Source organism: Marmota marmota, unplaced genomic scaffold, assembly GCF_001458135.2.
Source record: "Marmota marmota marmota unplaced genomic scaffold, marMar, whole genome shotgun sequence".
NCBI classification, from domain to species: Eukaryota; Metazoa; Chordata; class Mammalia; order Rodentia; family Sciuridae; genus Marmota; species Marmota marmota.
In genome coordinates this window covers 48,549,341-48,566,433 of record NW_025999842.1, presented here as the reverse complement: position 1 = coordinate 48,566,433, position 17,093 = coordinate 48,549,341, and the positions used below count along the sequence as shown (strand labels likewise).

General features: G+C 37.0%; 2 protein-coding genes across 5 annotated transcripts in view; one reads left to right on the top strand and one right to left on the bottom strand.

Moving 5' to 3' along the window:
• Positions 1-12,557, bottom strand: part of Enpp3 (ectonucleotide pyrophosphatase/phosphodiesterase 3) — a 107,639-nt gene extending 95,082 nt beyond the window's left edge. For all 3 annotated transcript variants that reach the window (XM_048798423.1, XM_048798424.1, XM_015501305.2), the window contains exon 1: positions 12,334-12,557. The gene's annotated coding sequence lies outside the window, so the exon portion shown is untranslated. The remainder of the gene's footprint in view (positions 1-12,333) is intronic.
• A 138-nt stretch (positions 12,558-12,695) lies between these two features.
• Positions 12,696-17,093, top strand: part of Med23 (mediator complex subunit 23) — a 41,517-nt gene continuing 37,119 nt past the window's right edge. For both annotated transcript variants that reach the window (XM_015501294.2, XM_015501289.2), the window contains exons 1-4: positions 12,696-12,889; positions 13,222-13,253; positions 13,406-13,493; positions 16,157-16,281. In XM_015501294.2, coding sequence (XP_015356780.1) covers positions 12,842-12,889; positions 13,222-13,253; positions 13,406-13,493; positions 16,157-16,281 — 293 coding nt within the window. In that variant the 5' untranslated portion in view covers positions 12,696-12,841. The remainder of the gene's footprint in view (positions 12,890-13,221; positions 13,254-13,405; positions 13,494-16,156; positions 16,282-17,093) is intronic.

The window sequence follows — 17,093 nt, the reverse complement described above, 5'->3', positions numbered from 1 at the left end:
AATATTTAAAGGATTTCAAGATTGTATACTAATAATCCAGCTAAAATTTATGATAAATCCTGAATTGTTTTTGTAGGAAGAGAAAGAAAAAAAGAGAGAGAGAGAGGAAGAGGGGAGGAAAGAAGGAAGAGAGGAGGAAGGAAGGGAAAGAGAATAAATAAAAAAACGCATAAGAGGAAGAAAGGAAGGAAGGAACTTGATTGAATGTTTTATATCCTCTTATCAATGAGGGAAGACACAGGGAGGGAGGAGAAGGAAAGAGAAGAAGGAAGGGAAGACAGAGAGGAGTAAAGAAAGAAAAAAACAAGAAAATTCTGAACACAGACATTGGGAAAAACAACCTCCCTGAGTGAGCTCCCTGCTGCAAGTTAATCTTTTCATGGAAACAGTTGGTGTCCAGTGCAATCAGGAAATACTTCTAAAACAAAAGTGGGATCTGGGAGTACTTACAATGTCGGACTAAAAAAAGTATGCAGAACTCATTCATTGTCCACTGGGCCAAGAGGTATCTGGGCTACCACTAGCCTTCCAGGTGCTTTGGACCCAAACCAAATTGTTCTAGTGACACCTTATAATGTCCTAGTTCAGGGAACACACACAGTAACACATGGGTGTTTCTGAAGGGGTAAATCAGTCTGAGGATGGGTGGCATCCTCTTGTCCTATTTGTACAATGAATATTTAGGGGAGTGTATTATTTTTTTTCTGGGTGATGAGCTTAAAGATGATTTTTATTCTTTCTTTTCTTTTTTTTTTTTAGGGGAGTGTATTATATGTCTAAGGAGTAAATATCTCTGCACTGACAGATCTTACAACCTAGTAGGGGATGTAGAAAATAAACAAAAAATAAAAGCCATTCTTAGCTTGCCAATCATACAAAAATAGATGACAAGCCAGAATTGGCAGCAGGCTATAGTTTGCCAACCTTAGATCTGAGACACTGGAAGCATGGAGATGGAGTTGCCACCTACTGAGCTGGAGACAGCTTCTAGAAGGAGCAGGTTTGGAAGCAGGGAGTGAAAGAGCCAGAGTTTGGATGATCAACCTAGGTTGAGGTGGAGAGCAGGCTTTGTGATGGATTCCTTTTTTAAGCAAATTATCCATTTTAATGTTTAATTTCATTTTAAGCCTGAAAGGTTATATTTCTGTTAGCTTAAGGGTTCTCTTCAAGTTCAAGTTTGAGTTCATGATAAAGATCAGGTTTTAAAGGTTGCAAAGAAATACTTAATATTTCATTCTCAACAGCAGACCTCAACATCGAAAGTGAAATGAATATCTTCTAAGAAAGAACTGAACTTAAAAAACTTGTCATGGCTCTCATGATTCATCTGTCTGATTAACTAAACCACAATTAATGAGGAAGTCAGTAGATGTTGCTATGTGTGTGCATGCATACACACATGTATTTTTATATTAGAAAGAAAGCCCACTGTTTAAAAATGCATTAGAATTTTATAAATACATTTATCAGTGGGAAAGGCCAAATAGAGATATTTCCGTTGGGTTTTGTTTTTGATTGTTATCATAGTATTCTGTTCTCACTGAGTCAATCATGATTCCCTTCAGGAAAATATTAGTAAAAGTAATTCTTACCTGGGAAAAATATAATTGCACTTATCAAAATGCATGGCTAATGGATTAATTCACATGTCAAATGTAATCACATCCACAAAAAGTTTCAATAAAATCAGAATTCTTAGACTTGTAATATGTGAGGCCCTGGGTTTGATCCCCAGAACCAAAATCAGCAAAAACCTCAAGAGAAGTCATCTATAAAATGTTAGAGTCTGTAAACAAGTCAGGATGGCGCCTGGCATTTTGCCAGAGAAATGTTAGCGTCTGTAAACAAGTCTGGATGGCGCCTGACAAAATGCCAGAGGGAGTGGTTTGTGAAGTAACACCAGCCAGCCATTAAGTGTGGAGATTTCTTATTGGTTGACTGATGTATCTAGTTTATGTTAATTAAGATAAGCTGTGTGGAATGTATAAATACCTCTGTTGTCCTACAATAAATGGCTTCCACGCCTGCTGTATCAATCTACACAAGTTGTTCGTCACCCCCCGGTAATTTTGCTGTAGCCAGACTGTGGCAATAAAACATCTTCAAAATATCAGGTATTGGGAAAATTCAGCAAATCTATAGGTCTTTGGATTTTGTTTTTACTAAGAAATTGACTCTTTCAGATATAAAATCACACAATCTGAAATGCTGTCAACATTTTGTTAGTATAAGATATTCAACCTGCATAGAATTAAAGCACTTGTGGCAAAAGAAAAAAAATATTTGGACTAAAAAAATTTAAATCTGAGTCTTTAGGAAATAGAAAGTCAAAGTAGGACTAGAGAATTGCAGGATGGAAGATACACTTGAAGATGCTTTTTTCTGGTTCCAGAGAATGGAATGAACCAGAATGAGGAGAGGTGAAGCTAAGAGACCAGGCTATCATAATTCAGGTGAGAGATGAACAATTAGGTCAGGACAGTGGAAATAGAAAATAAGAACTGAGCTTGAGAACTATAATGAAAGCAGCACAACTGAGCTCATAAAGTGATTCTATACCCCAGCAACTAGGACAACAGTGGTGCCATTAGCCAAGATAAACGCTGAGGATGTGAGGGTAGTTTTCCAGAAAGGACTGGTTAGGGTTTGAGCCTAATGAAGTTGATTTGGTTAGGGAACTCACACTTGAAATCTTCAACATCAAAAGTGAATATATTCTAAGAAAGAAGTGAATATATTCTAATAATGAATATATTCTAAGAAAGAAGTGAACTTAAAAAGTCTCTAGTTCTCAAAAAAAGTATCTTACAATAAATCATAAATAAATCAAATAATTTCTACTATTCCTTTCAGGCAATCAAGATACTTTATACTGACATATTACATTAGTCTTCACCTCCTATTGGTTTTCTTAACTGATCTAGCAAATTATCACAAATTAAGTGGCTTAAAACAACACAAATTTATTATTTTTCAGCTCTGTTGGTTACAAATTCAACACAGATCTCACTGGGCTAAAATAAAGGTGTCAGCAAGATTGGATTCGTTTTTGGAAGTTCCAGGACAGAATCTGTTTCACTGCCTTTTCCCACTTCTGGAAGACAGCCACATTTCTTAGCTAATTGCCACAGTCTGGCTGGGCACAATTCAGGAGCCACTTGTCAAAAGAAACGAACTTTATTTTTAGAACACACACACCAAACCACACAGCTCCTCAGGAAAAACCTTCAGAGCCCAACTGCCACTACCGGCTTCCCACAAGTCTCTCAACCTCCCCCACTCCTCCTGCTCTTGAGGCTGATTGGCTGGGTCGTGTGGGCAGAGCCAAAAAAGTCCCCCAATGAGCAGCTCCATGGTCTGAAAGGGCGGGGAAACAGCCCAATGAGCATCACTGCAGAGCAGCCAATCAGTTGGCAGCTAGAAGTTTGCTGGGGCCGCTGTGAGCCAATCATCAGCTGGCAGCTGGAAGTTTGCTGGGGCCCCTTCAGCTGTGGCTCTCAACAGCTGATAGCTCACAAAATTGCTCACAATGAAGCCAGAATTAAAAGAGGCAGTCAGTATAGATAGGTAAATCCAGTGGGACCTAGAAGGCCAATCTGAGTGAGTCTGGGAAGTTGGAGACTGCACCCTGAGGGACTGAAAAGCCTTCAGAGCCCTTCCACCACCCTATCAAGATAACCTGCCCCTGCTCCAACCTGTTGGTAAGGTAACCTGTTCCAGGAATTTCCCCTCCCTATAAGGAGTTATAAAGTTGTTAATTAACTACTGTGTCCTGGGCTGCTCCATCCCACAGAGTATCTACTAGTCCTCATGAAGTATGTAAGAAAGAGAGAAATAAGGGCCAGAAATCAGGAGAACAAAGAAAGCCAGGATACCCTCCCTTCTTGGGATACCAGAATACCAGCTATGGTTCCCTTCTCTCTCCTAGGAGAAGTCTATGTTACCCCTTTTAAAATAAACTCTGCTTTATATGCTTGCCTTGGCATGTTTCTCTAATGTTATACTTCAAAATGTGAGGGAGCAGAACTTGTCACCAGTAACTGGTGGTATCTACCCCATGGGTAGGGAAAAAAAGAGAGACAGGGATGAGGCCAGGATTGTTATGTCCCCTTCAAGGATACACATCCAATGACCTAACTTCTTCCACTAGGCCCCACTTCCTAAAGGTTCCAACCACCTCCATACAGCGCCATAGGCTGGAGACCAGCACTTATTTACTTGTGGGCCTTTAGGGAACACATCTAAACCATACTACTGTCTTATCTACTTTTCATAATTCCCTCACCTTCTAAGATGGCTAGGTCCATTATCAGGTGGTATAGAAGATTTATGATAAAAATTAAAAGGAGAGAGAAAATCCTTATCCTGTTTTTAAGACTCTCATAAGAGAAATCTAATTTTTTTCAGTGTCTGGAAGTTTAAAGGAGGGAATTTTTTCATAGTTGTGAGGCTGGGAAGGATGTCAATAGGTAGCCATTCTGAGTAATCCTATAAAGAAACATCATCTAACCAGTTCAGTGTTTGTGTGTGTAGTGAAGAATGTAGATAGATGCAGGGGTGGCTACAAAGTAAAAAGCATTGTGTGACCTTGTAAATAATTTAACTGACCAAAGAGAGACCTAAATTTTTCCCTTAGTTTCTGGGAGGTAATCTCTAAACCTTAGAAATGTCATGCCTAATAGATGTGTTTTGGCTTGATTGGGGCCTTGAGTCACCCCCCTGATACACAAAACAGTGTGATTTGTTATATGTGTTGGCAGAGGTCATGAGTAATCAGCTCAACCTATGGAGGGAGTGGAGACTGAGATGAGCTACATAGGGAGTAAATTATGCCTATGTGATGGAGCCCTAGTAAAATTTTTGGGCACTAGATCTCAGGTATGCTTAACTGGTTAGCAATATTTCATGGTGTGTGTGTGTGTGTATGTGTGTGTGTGTAAAGATGCCAATATATTTCATAGGATTTATATGTTACAATATGACATAAATATATCCCTATTGTTTCTGTTGCTCTGTAGAACCCTAATACAGTTGCCCTCCTTAAAACCACTAAACTCTTTTAGTCAATGGAAGTTTTATGATCTTAACCAATGGAATTTTCATTTCATAACTCAGCTTATTCTCTGCAGCTTACTTTTCAATCTCAATATTGTTCATTTTATTCATTCATTCATTCTAAACACATTTATTAAACTCCTACCATGTGTGCGGCATTATACTAGAATTTTAAGTAGAAAACAAAATACATAAGATGCCCTTAAGTTCCTCACATGTTGATGGCATATGCTAGATTATTCCCTACTCTTTACTCTCATCCTCCAACAACTCTCTAGCTATTTTATCTCTTCAGCATCCACAAATTCCAGTTACCTTTTAGTGTTACTTTATCCTATTCCTTTGAAAGACAGATCCATTCTCTCACCCTCAGCTATGGGCCAGTGTATCTTCCAAACCAAGTGTTATTTTATTTATTTTCCATTATTCTCAGAGCTCACTTCATTATTTACAAAACCAAGCAATCAGGTCATAGCTGCTGACTCCAACTAATCATCCTGATTTTCAGGTCTTGACCATTCTAAGTGGTATATACCCAGGCCCCAACCTTCAGGGTGAAACTGAACAAACTGCAACCAATGATACCTTGGTGTTATTGTTTAAATAGCTTTGACCTTATTGAATCCTTAAAAGGATACCTGGAATCCCAGAGGTTGGCAGATCACACTTTGAGAACTGTTGTTTATCGAACTTAATAAACTCATACACATTTATGTAAAATATGTTGTCTTACATAAATAAGCTGTGTGTGTGTGTGTGTGTGTGTGTGTGTGTTTTATACTGGGGGTTGAAGCCAGGGGCATTCTACCACAGAACTATATCCCCAGACCTTTTTCATTTTTTTTATTTTGAGACAGGGTTTTACTAAGCTGCACAGCTGGACTTCAATTTGTGGTCATCCCTCGGCCTCCAGAGTCATTGGATTTACAGGTATGTTCCACCACACCTAACTAAAAATAAACCTATTTGATTTAGAGATTTATACTTTAGAATCTAAGTGTTTCAACCACAGAAAAGATATCTACTTAATTAATCCTTTTCTCTTATTTCAAAATACAGTTGGCCTTCCATATTCACAGGTTCCACATTCGTTAATTCAATCACAGATTGAAAATATTTGAGAAAAAATTGCATCTTTAGTTGAATATGTACAAGACTTTTTATTGTCATTATTCTCTAAAAAATACAGAATAACTATTTACTTACCATTTATAGTAAGTACACTGGGTATTGTAAGTAATTTTGGATGGTAAAAGTATGGGAAGGATGTACATGGTTTATATGCAAATATTATGGCACATTATATAAGGAATGTGATTTGTAGGTTTGGGTACCCCATGGATACTAGGAGGTGACTGTCTTTATCATGGAGTAATTTTAACAATGATGGATAGACCAGCTGTTATGGTTTAGATGTGGTGATCCCCAAAAGCTCACATGCAAGACAATATAAGAAGGTTCAGAGAAGAAATGATTGGGTTACAAGTGCCTTAACCCAATCAGTGAATTAATGCCCTGATAGGGATTAACTGAGTGATAACCGAAGTAGTAGGGTGTAGCTGGAGGAGGTGGGAATTGGGACATGGCTTTGGGTTATATATTTGTATCTGGCAAATGGAGACCTCTCGCTGTGCTTTCTAATCACCATGATGTGAGCTGCTTCCCTCTGCCACACTCTTCCGCTATGATGTTCAGCCTCAACTTGAGCCCTGAGGAATGGAACTGACCTTCCATTTTCCTATATAATCACAACATAACCATAAAAATCAAGGTATTAATATTGACATGCAGCTACCAGCTAATCTTCAGACTCCATTCAGGTCTTGTCAACTGTCTTTAGAATAAGAGGATTCTATTCAAAATCATGTATTCATTTAGCTGTCATGGAATAATTCCTTCACTCTGAAACAGACTTTCTCAGTCAGTTTCTGCTCTTCTTGACTTTGACACTTTTGAATATTACAGACCAGTTGTTTTACAGAATGTCCCTCAAGCTTTTACTTCATATTTCTTCTTTTTTAAATTTGGGTTATGCAATGTTAGCAGAAAATAATAGAAGCAGTGCAGTGTTCTTCTCATCACATCCTATCAGGGTGATTTCCCATGACCATGATGATGTTCACTTTGATCATCTGATTGAGATGGTGGTGGCTGGCTTCTCCACTGTGACATTACTTTTTTTCTTTTTCTTTTTTTCAGCACTAGGGATGGAACCCAGAATCTTGCACATGCTAGACAGGTATTCTACCACTGAGTTTTAACCTCAGTCCTGATTTATTTTTTGTCCTTTTGAATTAATAAGTATTGTTTTTGTAGTTACACTGGAGCTGTTCAAGTATACTGTTTCTCACCAAAACTTTAATTTTATTAATCTATATATTTAGAGCTTTGTGGACTCATGGCTTGCAATTTTATCCAATTGGTTATAATCCATCATTATCACTGTTTTGATGCTCATGTTGTCCCTTATTTGGTCAGTAGGGATGTCTTCAAGTGCCACATCATTCTTTAAGAATTTTCTTGCTTTATGGTAAAACAAGAGGCTTAATGTTCATTTTGTATATTCCCTGCCCTACCTCTGTGATCAGCCGTAATGCCAGAGATTCTTGGTATTTATTTAGCTCAGGTCAAGTGCCCCTGAGTTCAATCCTTGGTTACCGCCCCCCACACACAATGATCAATGAGTTTCTGCTGCTCCTAAACCCTACCATTTCCAGGGAAAGGGAATACCCATGTACATGTGTATGTGTGTCTGTGTATGGGCATGCACATATTTACATCTCTCATCTAGATGTATGTCTAAAACTTTCTACACATTGAAAATTCTACAGTTCATATCAAAACCTCCAATTCCAAACAAACATCACTTCTCCCACATGTGAAATCTGACTCTTATAAACTTACTATTTTTGCTGACTTTAATAACACCACTGCATATACCCTGTCATGGTTGGATGGCTACTTCATCCCACTCAGGCATCTATAACCTCTACCTTAATGCCCCCATGTGGAAGCTCTCTTCCTTCTTACCATCATACCAGTAGGCCTGGAAGACAGAATAAGTCAAAGAGAAAAATTCATAAGCCTTAAATCTACTGAAATTACTTGCCAAGTTTCAGACTTGCTTGGAACTTATGATCCTTTGACCCTTTTCTTCTTTTTAATTCCCCCTTTTTTGAATGGAAATGTCTATCAGATATGCCTGTCCTACCATTGCATTTTGGAAGCAGATGACTTGTTATCTAGTTTTACAGGTTCACAGCTTCAGAGCTGAATTTTCTTTGGAACAAAAGATACATCAAGTCTCACCCATTCCTGATTTAGATGATACTTAGATAATACTTTATTATTATCTAAGACTTAAAAGTTGATATTAGAAACCGGGTGCAGTGGCACACACCTGTAATCCCAGTGGCTCAGAAGGTTGAGGCAGGAGAACCTCGAGTTCAACGTTCAGCAAAAGCAAGGTGCTAAGCAACTCAGTGAGACATTGTCTCTAAATAAAATATAAAATAGGGCTGGAGATGGGGCTCAGTGGTCGAGTGCCCCTGAGTTCAATCCTTGGTACCCCTCCCCCCAAAAATTGATACCAGAATGCATGAAGATTTTAGGCGGGGCTGGGATTGTAGTTCAGTGGTAGAGTACTTGCCTAGCACATATGAGGCACTGGGCTTGATCCTCAGCACCACATAAAAAATAAATAAATAAAATAAAGGTATTGTGTCCAAAAAAAGACTTTAGGGGATGTTGGAATGAAAGTAAATGCATTTTGCATAGTGATTTAGGGAACCAGAGGGCAAAGTGGGCTGAATTGTGTCCCCCTGAAAGTCCTAATCCCTAATACCATTGAATATAGCTATATTTGGAGATAAGGTTTTTAAAGAAGTAATGTGAGGTCATTAGTGTGAGTTGTAATCCAATAAGACTGTTGTCCTTATAAAAAGAGAAAATTGGGATGTAGACAAGAACATAGGGAAGACCACAAAAGACAAAAGAAGAAGATGCCCAAATACAAGTCAAGGAGAGAGGAGTCAGAAAAAACAAACTCTACTAATGCCTTCATCTCAGATATCTAGTCTTCAGAATTGTGAAAAAATGAATTTCTATTTTATTAAGCTGCCCAGTGTGGTACTTTTTATGGCAGCCCTGGTAAACTAACACACTACATCTGAATCTCAAAGGTATTCTCCAGAAGGAAACTTCAATAGTTCATGTGTGGTTAACAATGACATACAGTGGTTGTATCTGCACATTACAATTGTTAGGAAACTAAGTTTCTGTCAGGAATTACTGGGGAATCCTCACTTTATCATTCACTAGTAGCAAATTTTTAACAGTTGGTAGATTTCCATAGCCACAAAAGAAGTGAAGGGAACTTTAGAAGGCTGAGGCAAGAGGATGGCAATTTTGAAGCCAGTCTCAGCCATTTAGTGAGTACCTAAGCAACTTAGTAAGACTCTGTCTCAAAATAAAAAATAAAAAGGACTAGGAATGTTGTTCAGTGGTTAAGCACTCCTGGGTTCAATCCCTGGTACCAAAAATTAAAAAGAAAGAAAAGAAAGTTTATCACCCACTAGGTATAACAGATGTATGAATGGTTGATAGTGATGGTGACATACAAAGAAAAGTGCACAATGTCAACAAAATATTAATACATAGAATCCAACATTTAAAAAGGATTACATATCATGACCAAGTAGCATTTCTACTATGGAAGCAAAGGTGGTTCATCATTCAAAAGTCAATCAATTAAATTCACCACATTAACAAAGTAAAGGAGGAATATCATATAGTCCCATCAATAGATGCAGAGAAAGAATTTGACAAATTTCCACATATCTTCAGAAAAATTCTCATTAATATAAGGGGACTTCCTTCAATATGACAAATAGATCAATGAAATGTTAAAGGCAATCAATGAAAAATATACAACTAACATCATACTTAAAGGTCAAAGGCAATTTTTCCTCTAAAATAAAGAAAAAGGCACAGATACATCCTCACCACTTCTATTAAACACAGTACTAATGAAAGTCCCAGCTGGTATAACAAAGCATGAAAAAGAACCAGCAAAAGACATATATTGGAAAAGAATTTGTTCCCTTTGCAGATGACCAGGATTGTATGCACAGATGATTCTAAGGGATCTACAAAAAACTACTAACACTAATAAGTGAAATCACCAAGGGCATAAGATAAACAGTTAATATACAAAAATCAATTCTATTTCTTGATGCTAGCAAAAGATAATTGAAAATATATTTTAAATGCTATTTGAAATAGCAAGGAAAACACTATAAAATTTGTAGAAACAAATTAACAAACCTGTACACTTTAGCAAGTCCAGTGCACCGAAAACAAAATGTTGCTAAAAAATCTAAATAAGTGGAAAGATCTGAAATATAATAGATTGAAAACTCAACATGGCTAAGGCATCAATTATCCCCACAATTACTCTATATACTTCATTTATTCCAATAAAAATCTCAGTATTTTTTGACAAGTTGATTCTGAAATTTATATGAATGCAAAGAACCTAATATAGTCAAAGAAGCATGAAAAAATAAAGTTGGACAACTTCCACTATTTCAAGTCTTTCTAATCAGCTAGAGCATATTATGATATTAGCATAAGGACTGAACAGTAGAACAAAAATAAAATCCAAGAATAGACCCTTACTAATACAAGGCCATTTAGTAGAGAAAAGTTATTTCAATAAATGTTGCAGGAATGAATGGATGAGAACTGAGGTATGATTCATCTTCTGGCAAATTACTCTCTATGAACCTGTGAAACCAGAAAACAAATTGTATGCCTCCAAAATACAATGGTGTGGGGCTGGGGATGTGGCTCAAGCGGTAGCGCGCTCGCCTGGCATACGTGCGGCCCAGGTTGGATCCTCAGCACCACATACAAACAAAGATGTTGTATCTGCCGAAAACTAAAAAATAAATATTAAAATTCTCTCTCTCTCTCTCTCTTTAAAAAAAAATACAATGATGTGAAACACATAGGATAAGACATTACTATTCAGAAATGGGGTAACAGGCAAGTAAAAAGGAGTCATACAAGCTCCAAGCAAATCTGAAATTTAGTATGGAAAAACTGCTCAAGAATAATCCCCTTGGACTTGATATTCTATCTTCTGGGCCCATCAGACAGTGGTCCTAGACTCTCAGTCCTGAATAGCTGTAACAATCAGGAGTAGTTTTGCCTTCCTTTCACCATCCACAAAAATTAATTCAAATATATCAAAGCTAAAACTCTAAAGTTTCTAGGGGGAAAAAACACTTAAGGTAGATACTAATTTTTCCTTAGGTTGCTAAACAATAACCATGAAATTAAAAAGAATAATAAACTCTACTTCATCCAAATTAACATTTTCTACTAAACATAGGAACAATTCTGAAAATGAGAAAGCAAGCTAAGATGGGGAAAAATATTCCCCATGTAAATATTAAACCATGAAAAACTAATTAATGGTTATTTAAACTCAAAGTATGTGTCTTGTGGAGTGGGAGTTTGCTGCAAAGGGGCATCAGGAACTTTCCAAGGTGATATAAAATATTCCATACCTTGACTGAAGTGTTAGTTGAGCAAGTGTGAACCTTGTCAAAGTTCATGGATCTATATATTTAAGTTTTACATGCTTCATTGTAAATAAAATATACATCAATAAAAAATAAGCATGGGGGAACACATTAAGAAGCTCTGGAAATGTATAGTCAATTTTTAGTCTGTGAGTGGATTATCAGCAAGCATAATGTAAAACTAATTTCTATTTTGTTATAAAATAAATATAATTCTTTTCTGACCACTTTACCTTCTTAATTATACAAGTCCTGGCCAATATTAAGATTTACTTGGCATTCACTAAGAATACACTAATTTGGACAACACAAAAAGTAAGCATGAAAATATGCAAAATAGTAACAAAAAATGTCTTAGAAATAAAATCCAATGAAATATAATCCACAGTAAGATTACTTGTTGAGCCTACAGAAAAGAACAATAGGTGGTTAGGGTACTTGGATTTTAATAATTCTGGCTTTATTAGCCTTCCAGCCCATCTCTACCTCAACCAGTATTCAATAACTTGTAATTATAATTATTTTAGATGATTATAACTAAAAATAGTAGATATTATTATTTAATAATTCTAAACAAAAATCAGTAACGATGCATTCATTCCGGGTTTTTTGTTTGTTTGTTGTTGTTTTCCATGATTCAGTGAAAGCGGGCTAAGTGTCCCTCACTGGGCTGAGGCTCTGAGGTTACCGTAGTTGAGAAGACATGGTCCCCATGGTCAAGAGAAGCGTGGTTTCAACTCCTCCAGAAGGTCGGCCACTCACAGACATCAGGTTGGTCCCATGTCAGCCCAGGCATTTTCGGTAGGCGGCAGCCTCTGACCTGTGCTTCTTTCTTTCTACACGTTAGCACCAAACAGAAAGCAACTCCCGCTCCAGCCGGGAGGCGGCGGCCCGCAGTTGACGCGATTCGGGATGCTTTGGACTCAGCCGAGGGGGCGCTCTCGTCCAGTTCTCAGGCCGCGTTTCTCCAAACGGAACCATCAGGTTTGGCCACTGATTTCTGGGGGGTTTCTTAAAGGGCGCGCACCCGGACCTTCCCGGCTTCCGTACGGGTTGCTGTTGCAGGGCTCGGGATGGAAGGAAGCGACGAGTGAGAGCGTTGGCTTCCTCCGGGAGACTCCGCCCCTGTGCTACTTCTTCCCGGTGCTCAGGCAAGTCGTGCACTTTGCCGGGCGCCCGGGAAAGACCGGGGGACGATGGTACAGATGGAGACACAACTGCAGAGCATTTTTGAGGAGGTGGTGGTGAGTGCATCTACCGGCAGCCTGGGATTGTGGCTCAGGAGCGGGTGACAGAGGCAGCCTCAGGAACTCGGCCTGGGCAACCTCCTCTCCAGCCTCCCCTTTGTTTTGACACCAAGTGTGATTGCAGGGGATTAGTGATTCTCAAATTGCTGTCAGATGGAAGTGTCCTTTTGAATTCACAACCCCTTTGGGGACAGATCTAAGTGGTATTGTTAGTTTCAGCGCGTTGCTGATTTAGGTGACTTGCTCTTTGCCGCATTGTAAATATTTCGAGGGGGAGCCCTCTCCTCTTTTATTCGGGTAGTTTACTTGTTTTATTTTGCTTTTTACAGAAAACGGAAGTCATAGAAGAGGCTTTCCCCGGGTATGTGCATGGAAGATTTTTGTGGTTTTAATGGGATTATGTCGTTGTAAGATTTTACTTAGATTGGCGTGGAGGGTTATAAGATCCACTATTCTAGTTATTTAATTATCTTTTTAAAACTAGCGGCAAATAATTGATTTTTGCTCTTATAGGATGTTTATGGATACCCCGGAAGATGAAAAAACAAAACTAATTAGCTGTTTGGGGGCCTTCAGACAGTTTTGGGGTGGTCTTTCTCAGGTGAGCACTGCATTTTTAATACATTCAGCCAGTAATTGTCGGCCCCTTTCATTTTTACATTTACTTTGATATTGCTGTTAAGATCTTTTAGTAAAGGAATAAATAGAACTGCCATCCACTTTTATTCTGGTTTCCATTTTGTTTTTGAGTTGTATACTTAAGGGGGTAACAGAATTCACATTGATGACAGCACTGTGGGAGATGTTTTTAAAACTCTCTTGTTAGACTATCTAAAACTATTTTCATGCTATTTTGGCTTAGTTAGTACACTTGAAAATTTTCCGGTAATAGATAAAAATTTCCTTTATTTACTCCCCAGTAAAAAAAATGCACAACAATGATACAAAGACACTACAGTAAAGATTCAAAGATGCTACAGTAAGGATACAAAGTTTCTATAATAAACATATGAAGACATTATAGTAAAATTGGGGAAAGGAGCAGTAAACTTAGTAACAAAGAATAACCACCAGAATATCTTCTCATGGTTTACCATAGGTGGTGGGAAATGAGATCTGTATGCTTGTGAGCCACAGGTGGTAAGATTTGCCACTCAGATGTGGATCATATATATAAATATAAATACATTTATAAATACATATATAAATGTAAATACATTTATATTTAAAATTTTTATTTTAACTATTTTCAAGTAGATATCTTTATATCGTTCAAAATACAAATGATAAAAAAGGATGGATCCAGTGACCAATCTGTCTCCTGTCTTTCTTAGCTAAGTCACCTGTTCTTTTTCCAATCTGTAGCCAGTATTCTATTTTTTTTCTTCTAAAAGTAAGTATTTTTGTGGCATTTATACACAATGGAGTATTACGCAGCACTAAAAAATGACAAAATCATGGAATTTGCAGGGAAATGGATGGTATTAGAGCAGATTATGCTAAGTGAAGCTAGCCAATCCTTAAAAAACAAATGCCAAATGTCTTCTTTGATTTAAGGAGAGCAACTAAGAACTGAGCAGGGAGGAAGAGCATGAGGAAAAGATTAACATTAAACAGAAACGAGTGGTGGGAGGGAAAGGGAGAGAGAAGGGAAATTGCATGGAAACGGAAGGAAACCCTCAATGTTATACAAAATCACATATAAGAAGTTGTGAGGGGAAGGGGGGTGGAAACAAGGGAGAGAACTGAACAACAACAGATGAGGTAGAGAGGGAAGATGGGAGGGGAGGGGAGGGGGGATAGTAGGGGATAGGAAAGGCAGCAGAATACAACAGTCACAAATATGGCATTATGTAAAAATGTGAATGTGTAACTGATGTGATTCTGCAATTTGTATTTGGGGTAAAAATGGGAGTTCATAACTCACTTGAATCAAATGTATGAAAGATGATATGTCATGAGCTTTGTAATATTTTGAACAACCAATAAAAAAAAAAAGTATTTTTAATAGAATCTCTCTTTTTTTATTCAGTGCCTGAGATAGAACCCAGGGCCTCACACATGCCATGTATGTGCTCTATTACTGAACTATACATCCCCATCTCAGAATCATTTTTCTGGAATGGTCACATATTACTAGTATTGCTCATTAATTAGCACCTTTTTTTCTCTTAATAATTTCTGGGGGTAATTTCATATCAGTCCATTAAGACTGATTCTTTATTTTATGTGGTCCTTAGGATCGAACCCAGGCCTCATGCATGCGAGGCAAGCTCTTTATCACTGAGCTATAACTATACCCAGCCCCAATATATATATAATTTTTATAGAAATTGTTTAAATTGCCATAATAGTTAGTTCTCCTTACATCCATGTATTAGAGTGTCTATTTCTTATAGCCTTATAATAGAGATTTAGTAACTTTTTGGTCTTTGTTCATCAGACACATGAGAAATTTTATCTCAGTATAGTTTTACTTTGCATTTCTCTCAGTAGTATTGAGCATCTCTCAAACATTTGAGTATTTTTAAATTCATTGAAAATTTTATGATGTAAGGTAGGGCTCTTGTTTTCAAGAAGATTATATTCTAATGGGGGAACCAGAAATACAATTGGTATTTTAAAATCATGGTTATATGTGCGATAACGGAAATGTTTGTAACAACAGAGAAGCAGGACTTACAATCTCTTCTTGAATAGAGATTTTTTTTTGAGATATCCTAGAAGACAAACTTTGATATGAGCCCAACTTTTTGATAAGTTTTGCAAGTCAGAAATTTGATATGTCATTGGACTTTTAGTGGGCTCTTATTTGGGGTTCTAGGAATGAGACTCACATTGAATTTTCATGAGGCTAATGTATTAATCCATAATAGATTTTTTTTTTCTTCCAGTGACAGAAAATTTTATATCTAGTGGTAAGGGCACTGCTAACAGTACCTTATGTAGTTTGTTTTAACCATGAATGTTAATAAAAGCTTAACTACTTTTGGAGGTCCCATACAGTAAACGTAGAAATTTAACCTATATAATTGCAAGATGTTACACTTAATTTAACAAATAATATGTCTGAATTTTTTCAACTTGCTTTTTTTATCTTGCTTTTTCATCTGTAAGTGGATGAAAATATTTTTCATGATAGATGAAAATACTTTCACAATGAAGTATTTCATTCATAGTCTTGATATACTCCCAGGTGTAGTATTACCTATTATTAGTTATAAAGTGTAATTTTAGACCTAAAATAATTTTCTAATTTTCCAGGAGTCTCATGAACAATGTATCCAGTGGATTGTTAAATTTATTCATGGCCAGCATAGTCCTAAAAGAATTTCTTTTCTTTATGACTGCTTAGCAATGGCAGTTGAAACTGGTCTTCTTCCACCCAGGTATGTTAAATGGTGGGTGTGAGCAACCTAAAATATTTTCTTCTTTATACATTTTGGAAATTGGTTAAGGTGTTCTTGTACAAAGATAAGGGAACAAAGAAGGAAATGAGGATGCTCGAGTGACTGGGATTAATAAGCAGCTTTTTTTCATAGTCTCTTACATTCTTATACTTTAATGTGGCTAAGGCTGGAGTTGTGACAAATGCTTCCTCACAGATTCTTCTATGTTCATCTGAAATTTCCTCTGGAATTCTCAACCAGAACCTATACATGCCCTCACCTTGTTACCTGAACTTTCTCACAGCTTGTAGGGTCTAAGAGAAAGCTTGCGAAACAGGTTTAGGAAAATAAATTATCCCATATCCTTGTGGCCATAGTTTTAGGCCGAACCAGATCTAAGGAGAGAAAATGTAGACCCTTCCTCTACCTCTCCAAGGGAGAATTAGTGTTATATTTCAGAAGAGCATGTGAGGTTGAAAATCTTGTTGCACACCATCTTGGACAAATACAGTCTGCCACTAGCTGGTAGATGATAAACACTTAACCAAAAGTTTTGATAATTTTCTTTCTCATAAAAATATGGTGAATAGTACTTTGTTCTACTTGGTGTTTTTTTAATATATAAGCAAAAATAAATGTAAAATGTTATATATGATCTAAAAGTATACTTAAGTAATAATGCACTTTCATGAAATATATTTGATATGACAAATATAGTACCTATAGTACACAAATCATTTTGTGAACTTTCAAAATTACATATTGTACCTGGAATGAGTATTTCTTTTTTTTTTTTTTTTTTTTTTTTTTTT